The 20,518-nt window shown below is 39.3% G+C and overlaps 1 protein-coding gene across 1 annotated transcript; it reads right to left on the bottom strand.

The window, feature by feature from the left end:
• Positions 1 to 3,028: 3,028 nt before the first annotated feature.
• Positions 3,029 to 14,101, bottom strand: LOC115814024 (butyrophilin subfamily 3 member A3-like; the record flags this gene model as incomplete). Its single annotated transcript, XM_030776737.1, has 4 exons — positions 3,029 to 3,570; positions 4,657 to 4,686; positions 6,079 to 6,354; positions 13,765 to 14,101. Coding segments are annotated over 4 exons (1,185 nt in total), but the record flags the coding sequence as incomplete, so codon positions are not given.
• Between the last annotated feature and the right edge of the window lie 6,417 nt (positions 14,102 to 20,518).

Below are 20,518 nucleotides of genomic sequence, written 5' to 3'. Positions count from 1 at the left end.
AGCTTCCACACAACAACTCAAAACTGTTCACACTCGTTGCTAATGATGTGATGAGACCCATATAAGGCAGTTCAGAGTGCACAGAGGTCTCAGTGACTTCCTGCTCCAGCTCTTTAATGAGACCTTCAGCCTGCCTCTCTGCTGCTTTCTGTTTCTCCTCCATCAGCTCAATCAGCTCAGCCTGACTTCTCTCAGTACAGCCAATCAGAGCACTGAACACCTCCACACTGTCTGCTATCTGTCTCTCTGTGTTTGTCTATAAGAAGACAAAGCAAGTATATATATATATATATATATATATATATATATTTTAATAATTGTCATTAGTCACACAACATTGACATACAATACAATTAGACACAGAATGCCCTGAAGCTACAAAAAAGTCAATTTTTACATTCAGAACTGACCTTGCTGAGCTGTACTGAGTGTCTGATCTCTTTAATCTTCTTCAGTTTGTCTTGGATCATCTGCTGCACTTCTGTTCACACCTTTCACAAATTAGTATGGATAATATAATCTAATATAATCTCCTCTTGTACAAATGCCCAACGCTGTTCTAGTGCCCAGTGATTTTGTGGTGTCATGTAAATGTGTGCAATAATCTAATTATCTGAATGTCCAGATCTCTATGTTTATGATGTTTCTCACCTTCCTCTCCTCACTCTCCTCCTCTAGAGGAACAGTGTTGTGAGTCTTGTGGTCTCCCTCAGTACAGAACTGACACACACATGTCTGGTCATCTCTACAGAACAGCTCCAGGGGTCTGTCATGTTTCTGACATATATAGTCCTTCAGGTTCTCCACAGGATCCATCAGTTTATGCTTCCTGAGTTTGGCTGCAGTTTTATGAGGCTCCAGGTGAGTTTCACAGTCACTCAACCCACAGTCCAGACAGGACTTCACAGCCTTCAGTTTCTCACCAGTACAGACATCACAGGACACTTCTCCAGGTTTGTCAAGGCCTCTCCTCCTCTTAAAATGATCTACAACCTCTCTGAATGTTGTATTAATCTTCAGTTCAGGCCTTCTACTAAACTGTTCCTCACAGAGTGGACAGTGGCAGTGTTGAGTGCTGTCCCAGAATTCTTTGAGACAGGTCATACAGAAGTTGTGACCACATGGAGTGGAGACAGGGTCAGTGAACACATCCAGACAGACAGAACACAGGAACTGATCTTCAGAGAGGAGACTGCTAGAGGAAGCCATGTCTGTGTACACATCATCAAATCAAAAAGAGGTCATCCAAAGTGTGTATGATATCCAGTGATCTTTGTACCAAAGAAATTCAGCTCTGGGCTTACTTATGTACCTCTGCACATAAGTAACTCTGTATAAAACAAGTTGATCAAGTTTACAATGTTGTAAACTAGTGGGAACACTTTGTCTTATAATAATAATAATAGATTAAATAATGAATAATAAATAGATTTCCAAGTGGTCGGTATAGCCAAATCCCTCTCTCTCTCTCTCTCTCTCTCTGTGACACACACACACACATACTCTCTTCAAACACAAAACTCACTCTCTTTTTCCCTTTTCCCTTGGTAGAGGAGTCAGGCAGTACTGGTCCATGCTGATCCCAGTAAAGCAGGAGTTTACCCCCAGCAGGTAAAAATTTTACTCTCATTTCAACAGAATGATATCACTAAGCTCCTCCCTCCTCAGTACTGCAGGTTAATGTATAGCCATGAGTTTTTCCTGATTCCTGATTGGATGGTTTATGATGTCACTCAGCTGTAATTCCATGCTCAGAACCAGGGTGTCCCTCATAAATTAAATGGAAATCTCACTGTTACACTTTCATCACATCCGATCTGCTATTAACTATGAAAAACACAACTGTATTTCAGTCTTAAGATTTTCAGTTAAAATAAGTAATAAACAAATACAGTATATGATGCAGATAATCAGGAGATATTATTTATTTTCTGATGTAATTGTTCCATTTATAGATGACCGTTCTCTTCAGAGAGACAAGAAGAACGCAGGGGTCAGTGCAACTGAGGACTTCTTCACTCCATGGCACATCTGCCTCTCAATTAAATACAGATTTTGCATGAAAACAATAGCAAATGAACATCTGTTATGTGAGAAATATTAAACTGTTTTCAGTTATTGTTATGGCCATTTAAACCCCAGTTTCACTGGACCAGATGCCTGCCAAATTGGAACAATCTCTTGAAAGAAAGAAAGAAAGAAAGAAAGAAAGAAAGAAAGAGAGAGAAAGAAAGAAAACTACTGGACTGTCTATGAATTCATACAGTACGCTGGTAAGGTGAGTGTTTGCTGTAACTACACATGACAGAGGAGGCCATCAAAGCATTTCAAAAGCAGTCGCTCCAAAAGCAGAGCCAAGAGTGTGTGAACGAGCTGTTCCTCTCACTGCTATGAGATATGGCTCCTCACATACTAATTATGACTGCATTCAAGGATAAAGTCCAGCTATCTGGAATTGTTGTTCATGGGTTAGTTTATGTGTCAAATGATTGGGGTTTGTTAATGTATCAGTAGAACAATATCATTGTACAAATTATGGAAGTATCAAAGCACACAAATATACAAACATGTGACGATATTGTGGTGTTAGCGTTATGAAGAAGGTTTCTCGTACATGTACAGAGTTTAGGTGTTTATTCCAGTCATGCAACTTTAAATCCCAAACCAAAACCAGTATGGGTAAAACAGACAGGACTTCGATAATCATAAATTACACAGGGAGAGAGAGAGAGAGCGAGAGAGAGAGAAAGAGTAATAAAGTGAAAAAACAGAACAAGGATCAGAGTAAGTACAGGACAATTTTAAGCTTTAATGATTCACATCTCAAAATAACAAAACTGACAACCAACAAGAGTTAGTCTTTAAGTAATAAAATAAAGTTGCATACTTGCATATTACAATGTTATCATTTAATTGTTAATATTTAATTAGAATTTCAGTCAAATCACACATTTCTGATAGTTCTGATTTTCTTTTCTTTTCCATTCTTCCTTTTTTAGAATACAAAAGGTAAAATATGAATACATGTTTAAGTGACAGGAGAGATGACCAATGGAGATGAATTTTTACCTTCCCTGTTTAGATCAGGGCTAAAAAAGGGATAGAGTTCCTCAGTGAAAGACTGACCAGTGAAAGAGTAGATATGAGAACTGGCCTCCACATCATAAAAGGAGACCAGACCCTCCTCATAATCCACAAACACCCCCACTACTTCCCCTGGCTTCTGTGTCAGAGAGAGGGAGATGAAGGGAGAGTTACAGGCTATATACTCAGTCCCATTCCTCAAACATATGGCCCAGTATCCATTCTCAGGATTCACTGCAATCTGTCCCTTCCTGTTAATGGACTCTCTGGCCACTCCTAAAGTCCAGTCCGTCTTCCCCCTGACCTCCACCTCATAGTAAAATCTCCCTGAGGAGAACCCCTCCTTTCCCAGGACAGAGACACAGGTGTCAAACCTCTTTGAGTTGTCATGGAGATTCTTTGATATGTCCCTGTGTCTCACCTCTTTTCTATCATCAGACAGGATGAGTTTGGGATGGGCTGTATCAGGATCCAGGGTCACAGACACTGTAGACAATGTAGAGGATTCTTATTTAAGTGTGTGTGTGTGTGTGTGTGTGTGTGTGTGTGTGTGTGTGTGTGTGCGTGTGGAGAGTATCAGAAGTATGTTCCAGAATTGATCGAGTGAGCCTCAGAGTAACTAAAAACAAAAACATCATCAAATAGGTTTAATGACTCTCAGTAACTGAGAGGATATCTCTGTTTGTATGTGTGTATATTTATTTCCATAAGCTTGTTTAGCATAAGTTAGATGCATTTAGTTCTTTTTAGTTTATTAGAGCCAACGCAAGGTTTACCTGCACGAGAGCAGAGCATCCGCAGGAGAGGAGACATGGTCAGAAGTGTCCCTCACTGAGAAGGCTCACCAAATGAACACTTAACGATTTCTTAATTAATTCGATAACACTTACAAAGTCTGTTAGGTTCTCTGAAAGAAAACCTCCTTGGTGACGAATGATATTAACAGACTGTACAGTGCTCTTATCTGAATGCTAGAAATAGATTAAACTTATGAATTTTCAACTACAGACAGCTAGAGTCTATTCACATGTTTATGCTGGTGTAGTAGTGCTAGTTTAGCCTAGTTTTCCCCTGTCCACTGCACTGTGGTGAAAAATGTAATATCTGAATCCGTGTCCTGCTGACACCTACCTGAAACATCCAGATAGCACTTTCGGCTTTTGATACATTCTGAAAAGGTCTGCAACATTTTACTTATTTCTCTAAAAGAGCTGGCTTGAGTATTTTTGTTGTATGGTATGGTTATTTAACCTGTGTACTGTACTTAACTATAGAACTGTTTTATTTATTTATGAGTTTTGTTCTCCTTACCTTTTGCTTCTCATTTCTTTCTATTTTTCAACTTCCAGGTAAATTATACTCATTCCATTATATCGAGTGTTGTTCATGATACTTATTATAGAGGAAGAATCTTATTAGACTTACCAAATATTATGTGAAAAGAAGTTTTTTAAAGCACACACTAGCTGTCTAGTCCTGTTAACCAGGCCAGGGGTTAATACTGAATCGACGTAACATCAGTAAGGAGTAGAGACAGAGGGTAGAGGGGCTACATGGATACTGAACACTCACCTGCGTGCATTCTCCTCTTCTTCTCAAAGCCTGAAAATGGGGAGAACAGGATTTAGAGCCATAAAGCAGCAGTTCACTGCAGTCATTATTACCATAGCTGTTGTTCTTACAAATCTCTTTGAATACTGGAGGACAGTTAGAATACAATTTTATGATCTATCCATCTGTCAGATGTACACATTATACGGTTTGACATACTGAATAACATTATACATGCATAACCTCAACTGCTCTCCATGTCTCTGAAAAGCTGTCTCTCTCTCTGCGAATCTCTCAGGACTCGCTCAGTAAAACGCATCATTTATAAAGACGAACGCCGTCACTCATGCCGTCTGCTCTCCCGTCCGGATTTTTCTCTGTCATTTTGTCTGTTTCGTGTCCAGATGGTGAATGTTCCTGACTTCATGTTTTAATGGAATCTTAATACAAATCTTTGAGCGCTTCTTTCCTTTTTAATCAGAACAGCCTGTTTCAATGCACTCTTATTTCAAATGATACTAAATCCCCTTTAGTGTCCTGCTTGACTGCATTTCCTCATTGATTTTGTGATAAGTACCTGCTGATGGGGAAAACTGAATTTAAATTGTATAACGTAATACTTACCATCTTGTAGTTCTTTCTTTTCTCGCTCTGAAATGAGACAAAGACAATATTAAACTCTTGGACTGGACAAAATGTCACTAACATAAACCAAAATCTCATCATTGATTTCATCAGTGATAAATAAACTTACTGTACTTGTACCTAATACTGTGAAATAAAACAGTAACCAAATGACTTTAGTATAAGAATTACCTTTCATTCCACGAATGTAACTGTTCCGTCTGTGAATGCAGACAATCAGTGAAATGATCACAGTGACAAATATCACAGTGAAAACTGAAATACAGATGACTGTAGTCCTCCATGTCTGAAAAACTTCACCTGAAACACACAGAAACGTACAATATGTAATTAATACAATACACTAAAATATATGGGGAGGTTGGCATGGGGAGGTTGGCAAACCCGTGCTTGAGGTAATGGCTAAGAATGATGTTTGTTGCCAAGCAACCAGAGACTACAACAGCCATCACTGTGGGTTGAGCATCATGGGTAAACAGAGGTTGGCAAATGCCCACAGTGTCTGGTAATGTTCCAGAAAAAGAAAACAAAAAACAAAACTGTGAATGTGTACCAGAGGAGGTAGTTTGTGCATCCAGGGCAGTAGTAACTGGCTACAAAACAGTCTAATTTGAGCTAAATGGAGACAGCTGGGTGGGGTTATGTGAGATTGCTGAAATAAATCCAGTGACCCCAGGTTTCATCACTGATGATCCAATCAAAAATTCATAATGATCAATAGTATAAACCCTGACAGTCATTCATTCTGACAGTGTCAGGTTAATGTGAGTGATTATATTAAAGTGCAGAGATACTCACCTGAGATGAAAATCTCTGCCTCCTTCATGTGGTCTCTCATTATTACTCTACAGAAGAATCTGTTGGTGTTACCGTCCTGTACAATAACACGTTGTTTCACATTGAAACCCTCTGTGTCTCTGACTGTCTCTGTATTCTCAGCAGGGAGAACATCCCCATTACTGTCCAGCCACAAAACATCAGGCTCGGGACGCCAACCTTTACTTTCACAGAGTAGACTCAGTCTTCCTGAATGGTCGTAGCCCTCCATAGAGATCACTGGCCGGGAGCCAAGCACTATTACAATCAACAAAGATACTGTTAAGTTACAGTTATTACGAATGAATCTGAAATAACCACTAAGAAATGGCGAAACTGGACAGAACAAGAGACTCACCTTGAACTCTGACTGTAAAAGTCACATCATCATGCCAACTTTTTGATTCAATATAACACTGATATTCTCCTTCATCAGAGACTCTCACTCTGGAGAGTTTTAATGAAGTGTTGCCTTTCTCCAGTTCCTCTTTAAACAGTGCTGTCCTCCCTCTATAGGACTGAATCTGTCTCTCATTTCTGTCTTCATGGTCTGTGTACAGATGCACTAGAGTGTCTGATCCATGGGGTTTAATCCACTCCACTGTCATGTCCACAGCACTGATGTTGAGTTTGAGAGAACAGGGCAGAACCAGGTCTTCACCAGCTACAGCAACAAGAGGACCAGCTGGACCAACAACTTGAAACTGATCTGGAATCAGAAACAGACTTATAGTGCATATTCCTATGCAACATAACAGGTCACTGAGACAGTACACATACACACACATACACACATTTGTACTTCTATCTTTGTGAGGACACTCATTGACATAATGCCTTCTTGTCCCTTACCCTAACCTTAACCTTAACCTAATTCTAACCTGAACCCTAAAACCAAGTCTTAACTCTCAAACAGCCCTTTGAAGAAGTGGAGACCAGTCAGAATGTTTTCACTTTCCCAAAATATCCTCACTCCCAAGGTCTAAAACTCCTTACGAGGATAGCTGTACAAGTACACACACACACACACACACACACACACACACACACACACACACACTTGTCTGCACATCCTGTTGAGCCATACATAGACTCCTACTGTAATAAAATTTAACAGTCTAGTTTAAACCATGACAAGAATAACAACATATTAGTTCCTAAAACTACATGGCAACAAGAGCAATAAGAGCAATACTGTTAAAAAAATGTCCTAATTAAGGTCCAGCAGATTTTTTTTTCATAATATCCCTATTTGGTATATGTATTAATGTCAGAACTCTAATCTAAAGCTTTTTTTTCCTGTCTGGAAACTATTCACACAGAAAACAGAAACATACAGACACATATGCACTAGGGCATTAGTCATCAACGATGGAGACCAGTTCTCCTTTTTCAACCTTGTTTATTTTTCCTCATGCGCTTTATAGTAGAATACACACATATAGACCTGTACAAACACATTATGATGCACATAATAGGCAAATAACAAAAGTACAAACACACACACACACACACACACACACACAAACTGTATTTTTGTGTATGTTCTGGTGGAGATAAACCTACCTGACCTGGATAATGTGGTCAACTGAAGAAACAGAATATTCACCCAAATCACCATCATTCCTGAGTCAGTCAGATCACAGACAGAGTCTGAAGAAAAAAAGGCGGGGAAAAAAGTCCAAGGTGTTGAACTCTTGTTCAAAATGTAAAAGTTTACTCTTCTACATCACTGATGGAAATAATTTTGTACTATTTTATAGCTGTCATGAAGGACGCATGGCATAGCATTGACTAAACTGACATTTCTCTCCATCTATCATGTAGTAGTCATAAGCTGTGAGACCGTCTGCCTGGAGCGTGTACAGACATGCAGATAAACTCAGCTCAGATCATCTCTCCTGGTCTGGAAGCCCACTGGGGACCACACCCACTCCATCAGACAATGATCTCATTATCTTAATCAGTCCCATTGTCATTTCTCAAAGACAGGAAAAGCTAGTCAACAAAACAGTGCTGGCTCAGGAAAGGACTTCTTTTCACAACATTAAATGCTCAAGTGCACACCTGCTCCAGATGATAGCTGTTAATGCAACGCTGTGAGATTAAAAACAACAGAGCAACCTGGAGCAGGAGACACAGATTCATACCTTGAAGCTCATTGTGAAAACCTTTTGGTGCTAATTAATGGAAACAATGGCAACTCTGAACCGCAAGTGACAGAGATGTTTATGCATGACTAGTTGAATGCTGTAGGTGGTGTATTTTATATATTTCTTTTTTGTTATCTTATTATGCACTTTGATATGAAAGATTATGTGGTTATTTCAAAGTCTGCCTGTGTTCCAGGACATGTGCACAATGATAAACATGAAACATTTGAAAGACATTGCAGCCTTTTAGTTTTTCTGACAATGACAACTGAATGGTTTGAATAAGAGTAAGGACCAAGAGTGTGGTCTTCTTCTGAGCCAATTAAATATATGTTTCAATGTGACAGTGTTGGCCAAATTACAAGTGAATGTGTCAAGATAAAAGTAAAAATATGTCTTACAACTCGTATGATACAGTTTCTATTTCATTGATCTCCCTCAGGCTGTGATGATGTGTTTTACAATGCTAAGCTTCAGTTTCTTTTTTCTTGTTTTGTCATACAGTTTGTTAGGATTTTATCAGTATTCAAAATGTTTAAATTTATATGTTTCCTGTGATTCAAACTGTCGTGTAGTTGACATTTCCACTTAGATTTTGTGTTGTGACTGTCATTGCCTGCTTTTTGATGTCTTCTCCTGAACAGACATTTGTCTAATGTTTAAATAAATGCAGAGAGATTGTATAATTACAGAGTTACCATGTTTCAGGCAACTCACTGATATTTAAAATAAAATAAAAAAGAGAATATACGGATCAATGTGTAACGCATACAGATATATGAGCTCCTCTGCATTCTGACATCCTTTATTTTATTGTGTTACAAAGATAAAAAGCATTAAGAAAATAACAACCCTATTCCAGAGAAAAAATACTGTGCGTGATATTTTTCATAATTTGAAAACTGTGTACTGACAACTTGAATGCTGGATCACTGATTGTATTCACTGTCATGAAGATTAAAGTTACTGATTATACACTATGAATCTGAAAATTTAAGGATTTTATATGACTATGTGTAACGGAGTTAAAAATACATTCCTGGTTTTTTTGACTTTCACTAAAATTTAAAGATCATTCTATGTAAATAAGTTGGAGAGACCTCTGCTGGTTATATTTGGTAACTGCATCTGTACATTACTAATAGTATTGTGTGTGTACCCACATAACGGCAGACGCCATTATACGGGTTTTAACAAGGTTACATCAGGAAGTGACTTGTGTGGACTTGGGTAATCAAGTTTCCCAGAGTGCATTTCACACAAAGTCCAGGCAATGGCGGCAGAAGAACTACCACATAACTGTGAGTTTCGTATTATGACTGTTGCTCTGTCACCAAATGTTGTTCTTAAGATTTTTCAGGCGAGAAAGTAATCTTGCATATTTCGAATACGGGTCGATAAATATAGTACCTCTTTTAAATGTTCGTATATGTGACATTAGCTAGCGGACCAAGTTAGCTCTAGCTCAGCTGTGATATCAGCGATGACGCTGCTGTTCCATAGCGTACATCATCCAACCATCACTGGGAGTCTGAACTCCCGAACTGAACTTCCCGGCCCGAACCCCCAGGGACGGGAGTCTGTACTTTGTGCACAGTGTAGCCGCCATTGTGTGAAATTAATGTGATGCTGGTTATACATAATGATAATAGGAGAGATGGAAAATTTAAATTGTTTTATTTCTGTTGTAATTTGCACGGATTGCCCATTACCTTACCTTACCTTATGATGACGACATATTGCGTTGTATGTATGCCTTGTGCATTTCCCTGTATTACGATAAAAAAAAGTACAGCAATGTCTTTGTACGATTCTATTGGATATGCAGTTGCCAGCTGCCTAATTTCATCGGCAGACCGTTTTATACGATCAGCAAGTTTGCCAGATACCTAACTTTCTGATGAGGACATACTGTGTTGTATGTATACCCGTTGCCAGACACAGTGAAAAGGGGGAAAAACAGCTGATTGAGAGAAAGGGAGATCGCTGCCTTGGGGAAAGTCGTTACAAATGCAGGTGATTGATTAAAAAGAAAAAAACCCTGATAATTGCTTTGCTAAAACAACATTGTGTCAAAACATCCAAACAAATTGTAGTTATGAAAATATCTTTCCATTTCATCTCTTACCTGGGACTGCTCCAGTGGAATCTACTCTCTAACACCCACGGCCCATGGGTGGCCATCAGCTCAGTTTGAAGTTAAACTCAGACAGCGACTGTGTTTGTTGAGGGATGCAGTTGAAAGCATAATTAGACAAATTCTTTTTTGGTAACTGTATCACGCTTCAAAGGTAAGACATTTATAAAGTCATACTCTGCAGTGTAATTTTTCATACTGTAAAAAGATTTGTTATTTTTGTGTGTAATACTCAGAGTATTTGTTTGCTGTGGCACCCATTGTTCTGCCCAAGACTAAGTTTATTGGAACTTGGCCACTAGGGGGAGCAGTTTAATCTACCTATTACGTAGATGTAATAACCGTTAAGAACAGACGCGAATGTTCTCAGGCAAAGAAGTATCTTCACTGTATCACTCTATCTATTATACATCAGACGAAGTTTACATGTTTCATCCTACCTACAGTCATTATTCATGTAACGTCTGTAAGTAAATCTAACATGTTCTTAAGTTTATTTAATCATTATATGGTTATTTAGACTATATGTTTAAAGTGTTGTATTCTTTACATACAGCTGGCTACCCAGCTGTGTTGCTCGGTTGCCATGGTTGCATGTAATGCCTATTGCTTATTGCCGTTAGAAACATTTAACAAGTTAAGGAGATACATTTAACAAATTTTACTTATTGTTTACTTATACGCAATCATTTTATTTGTATTTATACTAGTATACTGAGATCCTGGCACACTCTTCCTCTGGATGGTGAGCTGCACTAAAAAGAAAACCATTCAAAATACAAGAGTGTTTGGACAGGCTTAACTATCTGCCGAGCTGTTCTGCAGCAAGGGCAGAATACCCATTGTGTTTCTACCTCTTCTCCTTCCTCTTCTTCTTCATCCTCTCGCAAGGGTGTCTATGGCAGCCCCTAGAACCGTGTAGTAAAACATTGTGAAATTTGGCACACTGATTGGGGACAGTCCCCTGATTCTTTTCACCATGTTTCATGTCTGCATCTTGAGCGCTCTAGTGCCACCAATGGGTCAAAGTTGGTGGTGTGTTTATGCGGGTAACTTTTGGACTTCATGCCTGATATACAAAAATAAGGTTCCATTGGATTCCTTGGATCAAGCTGAGTTCAAAGCACCCCATGATATAAATTTCTGCCAAACTGGGTTTTATGAGAAAAAAAATTAAAAATTTTCACAGGCCACACATTTTCTTCAATCTTCCCCAAAATTTGGATGATCCTCATACCAAGCCTCTTGTTTTTTTTGTTTTTTTTTTTTATCTCAGATACGACCAATCTTTGGTCAGTTGACATAAAACGTGCTGGACTGTTTTGCCCCTCATCGCTGCTTGCAGCTGTACTACTATTCATATGTGTCATTACTGTGTTATTATAATATTGCCATCTGACTATGTAAACATAACTGAACTGTACATGAATGGTACCCACTGAAATATGAAATCAGTCTTAAAAAATGAATGGCTCATGTAGTTGTAGTGCTTTCTTCACTCCCTGGATACAGTGCTCTGGGTTTGTTTGTTTTGTTACTGCCGTAGTATTGCTGGAGCCCATTTTTAACTGAGTGTGAATCTCTTAGTTTAGAATATAAGTGTTTTAGAATGTCTAATCACTTCTTCTTATCTTCACTAATCTACTGCCAGTCACAATGATTCTGTGGAGCACATACTGAGATGTACATATTAGAATTTACCAAAACTGTTTGTTAAAGTTAGGGATAAAAATAAACAAATCGATGTAGCTTGCTGTGAAACCTCTCCAATAAATAAATAAATGAATAGATAGATAGATACATATGTAAACAAACAAACAAACAATCAGGCGCATTTGAGTGCTCAAAAGATTCCATTTTGTTACTCTTGTCTCTCTATAACTTCCAATAGGTCACCTCACTTCCATAAGAGTACATGTAATTCAGTATGAAGACTATCACACACACTAATACACACACACACTATACTAAAACTCAGTGCAGTGGGGGACTGTGAGCTGGTTTAGACTCCACTGTACACACACACACTGAGTCTGTACAGTCACCACACCCACAATAATAATGATCAGATTCAGTCACACAGAGGGAGAAGACCACTGTTCACTAACAGTCATTACAGCTCTGTCCAGTTCACATCTCTGATGAAGGATCTTTACATGTGTTTAGTCTATGAACTCACACAATCAAATGGTGCTTCTGGTCTTTGTTTAGAGTTCATTGAAACCATATCAGTGTTATAAAACACTTTTCAGTAACTGCACATGCTCCATGGTGACATTTACTGTGTTTCTCCTTCACAGTTTTAGGAACAGACCCACTGATCACTGGGTCAGTGAGGGACACTTTCTATCATCACCCTCCTCACGCAGAAACACGTTTCTGTAGTATGGATTAATGTGGTAAAGATTCTACTGAAAAGCATTAAACCCATGATTCACACCCTATTGTTTTTTTTTGCAGTTTTCACTAATGATATTCAGTTCATTTATGTTCCTGTAGCAAGGTGGAGATGATTGTTACTCAGGAATCAAACCCAGGGTGTGAAGGAGTCTGGTCTAAACTCTACCTGTTGAACCACAGGGAGTGAAAAGATGAACTTGATCAAATGGACCAAAAATACAGAGTCAGGAAACAGTAAATAAAACAGTGAAGTGTGGGGAATCCAATTGGAACTGGAAAAGCAATTTGTGTCTACAGCTGATTTGAACAAAGTCATCTTCTCATAATTTTGTCCATTTATGTAAATTTCTCACTCTATCAGTCAACTTGTTATGTCGTCACTTGTGTCCTGAAAACTGTTCATCTTGTTCAGACTTGATAAAGTAGCATGAAATTTATTATATTAAAGATCATTGATGTCAGGTATATTTGTTAGAAACATAAAAACTATATACACGTTAACCTTGTTTTGGTCTGTTTCTGAAACTGCTTGAGAAATGGGCTTTATGAATGCTTGCAGGATTAACCTAACAGTTTCTATAAGAATAGTGTCCAGAAGATTAGATGAAAAACTGAAAAGAGTAAGAAAGAGGTTGGCATGGACTATGGTGTGTAGAGTTTAGAGTCAGAAGGATGACCAAAGACCAATTTCAGTGGTCTCTCCACACGACTAACCCAAACCTTTTCTTCTTTTTCCATTCACTTTTGTTTGGTCTCTCCACACGACTAACCCAAACCTTTTCTTCTTTTTCCATTCACTGTTGTTTTGTTTACCCCCCCCCCCCCCCCCCCCCCAAAAAAAAGGAATAGGCCGACAGTTATTAATCATGTTCAAACACACATTGACTCTCTCCTTCACTCTGTGACAGGTGAGTTTTGCAGTAATTATGAAAACCAAGCCCTGCCTCCTATGCCTGTTAAATTAAACATGAGTCTCACCTTCAACTATGACTTCAACAGTCACATCATCCTGCCAGCTTTTATTATCAATCAAACATTTATATTCTCCTTCATCAGAGACTCTCACTCTGGAGAGTTTTAATGAAGTGTTGCCTTTCTGCAGTTCCTCTTTAAACAGTGGTGTCCTCCCTCTATAGGACTGAATCTGTCTCTCATTTCTGTCTTCATGGTCTGTGTACAGATGCACTAGAGTGTCTGATCCATGGAGTCTACTCCACTCCACTGTCATGTCCACAGCACTGATGTTGGGTTTGAGAGAACAGGGCAGAACCAGGTCTTCACCAGCTACAGCAACAAGAGGACCAGCTGGACCAACAACCTCAAACTGATCTGGAATCAGAAACAGATACAATTTTAGTACACATTACTGTATAGTATGATATATCTTTGACACACACACACACACACACACACACACACAAATTTAGACCTTTAGATCCACTCATCCATTCCACTCACCACTATTATCTCTTCAGTCATACTGAGAACATGTTGGTCCTCCTTTCTACCAAGTTTGGTGAGGTTATGAGCAATACTTGTTAAGATATTAATGCACAAACATGGCTTCCCAGTTAATAAGAAATAGGTACAAACTAATTAACACCCCAGGGAGCAAATGAATACAACACAACTGAGAAACAGTCAAAACAAAGGCAAGGCAAGTTTATTTATATTATTTACACAAGGCCATTCAATGTGCTTCACACAGGCATATAAAACATAAGACAGAGCGTGCAAACTAAGATAAATAAAAGCAAAAAATAAAAAGAGATAATACAGTGTATGAGGGAAAAAGGAGCAAAAAATTAAAATTGAGAGGTAAGATTACTCATAAAAGGAATACAGGTCAGAGAGTGCAGAAACAAAAACAGTGGATTAAAGAATAAATAAATAAAGAGTAAGGGGTAATAAACAAATAGTTAAAATTGACAAATAGGAGAATTCATAAAAAGAATAAAAGTCAAGGTATATATGCAGTGCAGAGCAAAAAAGTTTTAAGTCTGCATTTAGAAGTGCTCAGAGTTGGGATGCATCTGAGGTCCTGTGGAAGTTTGTTCCAGCATAGTACGTAAACGCTGCCTCACCGTGTTTAGTTCTAACCTTGGGAATAGTTAACTGACCAGTCCCAGATGACCTAAGGGGTCTAGGGGGTTCATATGGTGAGAACAAGTCAGAGACGTATTTTGGTCCTAAACAACTGAGCGATTTGTAAACAACCAAAAGAATTTTAAAGTCAATTATTTGACTGACTGGGAACCAATGCAGAGACCTGAGAATTGGTGTAATGTGCTCAGCTTGCTTGGTTTTGGTTAGAGCTCTAGCAGCAGCATTTTGGATAAGCTCTAGCTGTCTAAGTCCTTTTTTCACCAGCCCTGAAAAAAGACCATTGCAGTAATCCAACCTGCTAGAGATAAAGGCATGGATTAGCTTTCCTAGATCTTGTTTGGGGATGAATCCTCTAATGCTTGCTATATATTTAAGATGATAATGGGCTGATTTTGTTATTAAGTTGATGTGGCTATTAAAAGTCCATAATTACATCTAGCTTTTTTGCCTGGTTTTTAGTGTGAAGAGACATCCTCAAGGTGAGCAGTAACTTTCAGCCTTTCTTTGTGGGTGCCATAGACAATTCTCAGTTTTGTCTTGATTCAACTGAAGGAAATTCAGGTACATCCAATCATTGATCTCTTTAATGCGCTGGAGCAGCGAATCTATGGGACCATAGTCGTTTAGTGAAAGAGCTATGTAGAGTTGGGTGTCATCTGCATAATTATGGTAAGAAATGTTGTTATTATGCATAATTTTGCTTAATGGTAGCATATACAGGTTCAATAAAAGAGGCCCAAGGATTGACCCTTGGGGAACTCCACATGTCATGTTGATTCTTTCTGACGCACAGTTGCCAATGGAGACAAAACAGTCCCTGTCCTGCAGATAGGACTTGAACCAGTTTAGGTCTGAGCCAGAAAGTCAAACCCAGTTTTCCAGTCTGTCTAACAGTATTGTATGGTCTATTGTGTCAAAGGCTGCACTAAGACCCAGTAGCACTAGAATTGAAATTTTTCCAGAATCTGTGGTTAAACGAATGTCATTTAGAACCCTAATAAGAGCAGTCTCAGTACTGTGATGGAGCCGAAATCCTGATTCAAAGTTGTCATAGGAGCCATTTGAGGTTAAGAAGTCGCTGACTTGCTGGTAGACAGCTTTTTCAGTGGTTTTACTTATGAAGGGCAGGTTTGATATAGGTCTGTAGTTGCTAATTACAGGAACATCTAGGCTGCTTTTTTTTAATAGAGGCTTGATAACTGCAGTTTTCAAAGATTTGGGGAAACTGCCTGATACAAGAGAGCAGTTACCTATTTGCAGTAAATCTGTCGCCATGCAATTAAATACATTTTTAAAGAAGTTAGTAGGCAGAGCATCAAGGCAGCAGGTGGATGGCTTCAGATGTGATACAATTTCTGCAAGAGTTTTTCAGTCAATGGCTTTGAACTCTGTCATTTTCACTAAGATACTTTTATCTGCATGTAGTGGTGGTACAATTGTTTTGTTTGAGATGAAAGTATGGATGGTTTGCCTAATGCCTTGAATTTTATCATTAAAGAGGGTAGCAAACGCATTGCATTCACTGGTGGAGAGGAGTTCAGGAGCTATTGACTGTGATGGATTTGTTAGCCCATCAACAGTAGCAAATAGAATGTGTGTATTATTAATATTACTGTTAATGATGTTAGAAAAATAGAATTGTCTTGCACTTCTCAGTTTTGAATTGTATTTATGAAGTCTGTCTTTGTAGATGTCACAGTGAATCTGGACTTTTGTTTTTCGCTATTTGCGCTCAGCTTTTTTGGGTTTTGACAGACGTAGCATTTCTCCAAGGAGCTTTCTGCTTACCAGAGATTGATTTGATCTTATCAGGAGCAATACCATCAATAATTCACAATTCTGGAGCTGAAATGATCCACAAGATCATTAACAGAGGTTGAAGTAAAGGTGGGTGACAAAGAAATAGCTTTCTTTAAACAATGCAGTGGTACCCTCATCAATACACGGGTTTTATTAACAGCTTCTGATCTGATATGGATGTCAGGGGTAATATATCAAAATATCAAAAAATACACAGAAGTGGTCAGATAAGGCAAGATCAATTGCAACAATATTTGAAATATTTGGTGGCCTGCGAATAATTAACAATAGAACCTGTGGGGAACATTTTAGTGTGGCAGAAATCTTTTCAAAGGATAAAAAAATCACCAAAAAATGTCTGCTTGCATTGGAATACATCCTTAAATACAGCGGCTACTCCACCTCCTTTCGTACCAGCTCTAACAGCATGCATAAAACTGAAGTGTGTGTGTGTGTGTGCATGTGTGTGTGAAGGGGGGGGGGGGGGGGGGGGGGGGGGGGCGCTGACCCATAAGAATTGTTGCACTGCCATTTTTCTCTTACTAAGTTTCAGTTAAAAACATGAATTCAATTTTAAAAGTGATAATAAAATTATTGATTAAGAATGACTTGTTTGCTGGAGATCTAACATTATACAAGGCCAGTTTTAGGTTATTAGTGACAGGCCCTGAGACAGGTCTCCAATTGTCAGACCGTTTCACCCTTATCAAGTTTGATAAGTTGGCAGCATGAGGAGAGTATATGTTGGCTTTTCTACTATTAGTATTAGTTAAAATAGAAATGGGGAGGATTATATGCTTTGACAAAGTCTCTTGGTGGTAGTAGTGGACCAGTGATGTGAGTGTTTGAGCACGTTGTATGTTGAGTTGAGATGAGTTTTGCAGAATCAACAGATGGGATAGATGGTCATTGCGAAATACATTGCGCAATTGAACGCCTGAGAACCCCTGTGGTTGGGGTGAAGTCCATCGCACTTAAAGGATGCAGGGTGGCCCCAAAAAAGATTACAGTTGTCTATAAAAGTGATCTGAAATTTGTCACATGTAGCTTTAAGCCATGCACTTAGGGAAAACAAACGACTGAATTTTTCTATGCCTCTTTTGTAAGTCGGTAGGGGTCCTGAGATTGCAATGTTTTTCCGAGTTGCTTTAAGGCTGGTGAGAAAAGTTTTAAAATGTTCCTTTAAAGTTTTGGACTCACAGTGCCACCACAGTACTCAGGTTAGCGTATTTTCCAAGCACGGCTGGAAGGTGTGTGTTGAGAGCCCCCACGCAATGGAGTCCATGATCACCACAGTGGAGGCAAGCGATGGTGGAGCGGTGGGTGCAGCGGAGGGATGGCGGTCGGGGCACGAGACCTGGGCTTAGCGCCGTAAATCGGTTTTGTTGTGCTAGTTCCTGAGATGCTAGGGGGCGGAGGATTTTCCTCTGTCTCCCCCGTCTGCCGCGGTCATTCACCCGTTTCCACTGATGTTTCCTCGGGCCTGGTGGAAAGCAGGAACCCGTTTGGCGTCCCACCGCTGGAGCTGCCATGTCGGTGGTCAGTGGTGGAAATTGCTCCTTGGCTAGTGTTTCCACATATGGCTCTTGAACGGGGAGAGTTGCTGCAAGGAGCAGTGAGTTTTGTGCTCCTATGCCAGCTGATCCGATTAAAAACGTTGAGTTAAAAGTGTCCTGAAGTTTCAATGCTTGTTTTAAGACAGAGTTTTGCTCTGTCAGTTGACAGTGTTTCATGTGCAAATCAATCAGCTTCTCTTGCAGTTCTTTTATTTTAGCGCATTTGGAGCAGATAAAATTGTCCATGAAGTCCTCCGCACTGATGATTACAAACATGTCACTGAGTTCGCACTTTGGGTTGTCTTGCCCTCGGCTGTAGTTGGATCCTCCATTTCTTAAGAAATGGTCCTGGTGAATCTGTTCAAGTCAACTCTCGACAGACCGAGATAAAATCACGATAAACATAATAAAACACAATGATAAAAAATTAAAACACGATAAAACAAACGAATCCCGCAAAGTTTTTAGTCCATTAGAGCCAACGCAGAGTTTACATGTATAGGCGCTTTCGCACCGGAGGAACTTTTCATAGTTCTTAGAACTGTTGGAGAAAGTACCCCCTTTTTGGCGTGTTCGCACCGCAGGAACTTAGAACGATTTTAGTTCTAAGAACGCCGTTTTGAGGGGCTTTTTTAGCCCCTACTCCAGGGTAGGTACTTTTGCAGCACAATAGGAACCTTGTGACGTAGGTGTACAGCCATTGGTCCAGACGCAGGTATACGATGATTGCAACCGCCATTTTTAAAGATCCATGCAAAATATAAAGTCTTAGAACGTATTTAATTTAGCTTTTGATATTCACGTCTCAAAATGTCTGGAATTGTAGGAGGGGGCGCATAGTTTTTATGTTTTATTTTACCGCTATTTTATATCCCCCAACAATGACCATTTTGCAACGTCCAATGTATATTTGTACATTGAAGAGGTAGCGTACACTCCGCTTCGGTAGGTGCTTGTGTGGCTGTGATCCGCATTTTAACCTAAAATAAGAATGTGTTTATCCAGCTTACGATTTTAGGGCTGCGGCGGGGAAAAAGGGGGGAAAAAAACACGATGCCGCGAGCAAGGATCAGGCACAAGCGCTATGCTAGCACCCGAAAAGTACTATGCCCATCAAGTCATTCACTGCTACTGCGGTGGTAAATGCATAAATGCATTGGGAAATTATTTTCTCCATTGGACTGGGTCTATCGCCATACAGTTTTATTTTCGTTAATGAGAAGGCAGTTATAGGTTATCTAATGTGCAATCAATATTTCTGTCATTCAAATTCAATAAAACTCATTGCGTATACTGTAGTCTAGTTTGTCGATTTCTTTTGCCGCAGTAATGGTTCTTTTTTTCCTTTTGGAGGTATTTAAAAGGTCTTAAAAGTCATTAAATTTGTACTTCAAAATGTGCAGCTATCCTGGTTAGTCATAAACAATAGCTCTTAGCTGCTATACCGTCGGCCGGCTTACGTCACTTCAGCGTTCCTACTGGCGGTGCGAAAGCAAACAGAAAAAAGGCCCTAGAACGAATGTAGTTCTAGGGGAAGCTCCACAGGGGGTAGTTCCTATCGAATTAGACCCTAGAACTGTTCGGTGCGAAAGCGCCTTATGACAGGTGAGGGAGTGGAAGCAGTAAACACAAATTTGTGTCGCCCTCTAGTGACCAGCAGAAGGAACAGCATCTGAAGACCTTACAGTTCCACTGTTTTGATTTGAAATTCACGTCAGTTGAAGATTGAAATAAACAGAAAGTAGATAACATGTAAGTTTTTATTTCTTCATTTTCAAGAACAGATGGTTTTTCAATTCTCTGTTCTCTGGACAGTAATCACTTATATTTCTCCCATACTTTACAAACTCAAACCTTTATACCAAACCAGCTATGCTAAAACTTCTCCAGCTTTTAGTCCAATCCAGAGTAAAAGTCAAAATATCAGAAACAAAACAGTATTTCACATGTATACAGTCCTCAGTATCTGTGAATTGATCTTTGGATCTGGGGTCATTATTCAGTTATGTCCATATCCCAACTGATAACAGGGCACAGAGAATTCTGGGTAATTACACAATCATCAGTGTGAAAGGATGAGGATGGAGTGATGACTGAGAGACTCTAGCATTGAATGTGTGCTGACAGCCATTGTAAAACTGTAAATCTCTGTTATAAACAATTTGTCCTCTGCATTTAACCCACCCAAGACATCGGTAGTGAACACACACACCAGACACAGGAGCAGTGGGCAGCATTCCTTGTACTTGGAGGGTACTGTGGTTTAGTAC

This window comes from Chanos chanos, chromosome 6 (genome assembly GCF_902362185.1).
Source record: "Chanos chanos chromosome 6, fChaCha1.1, whole genome shotgun sequence".
In the NCBI taxonomy this organism is placed as follows: Eukaryota; Metazoa; Chordata; class Actinopteri; order Gonorynchiformes; family Chanidae; genus Chanos; species Chanos chanos.
Note: the sequence above shows the minus strand (reverse complement) of the source record. Positions and strands in the feature narration are given on the sequence as shown.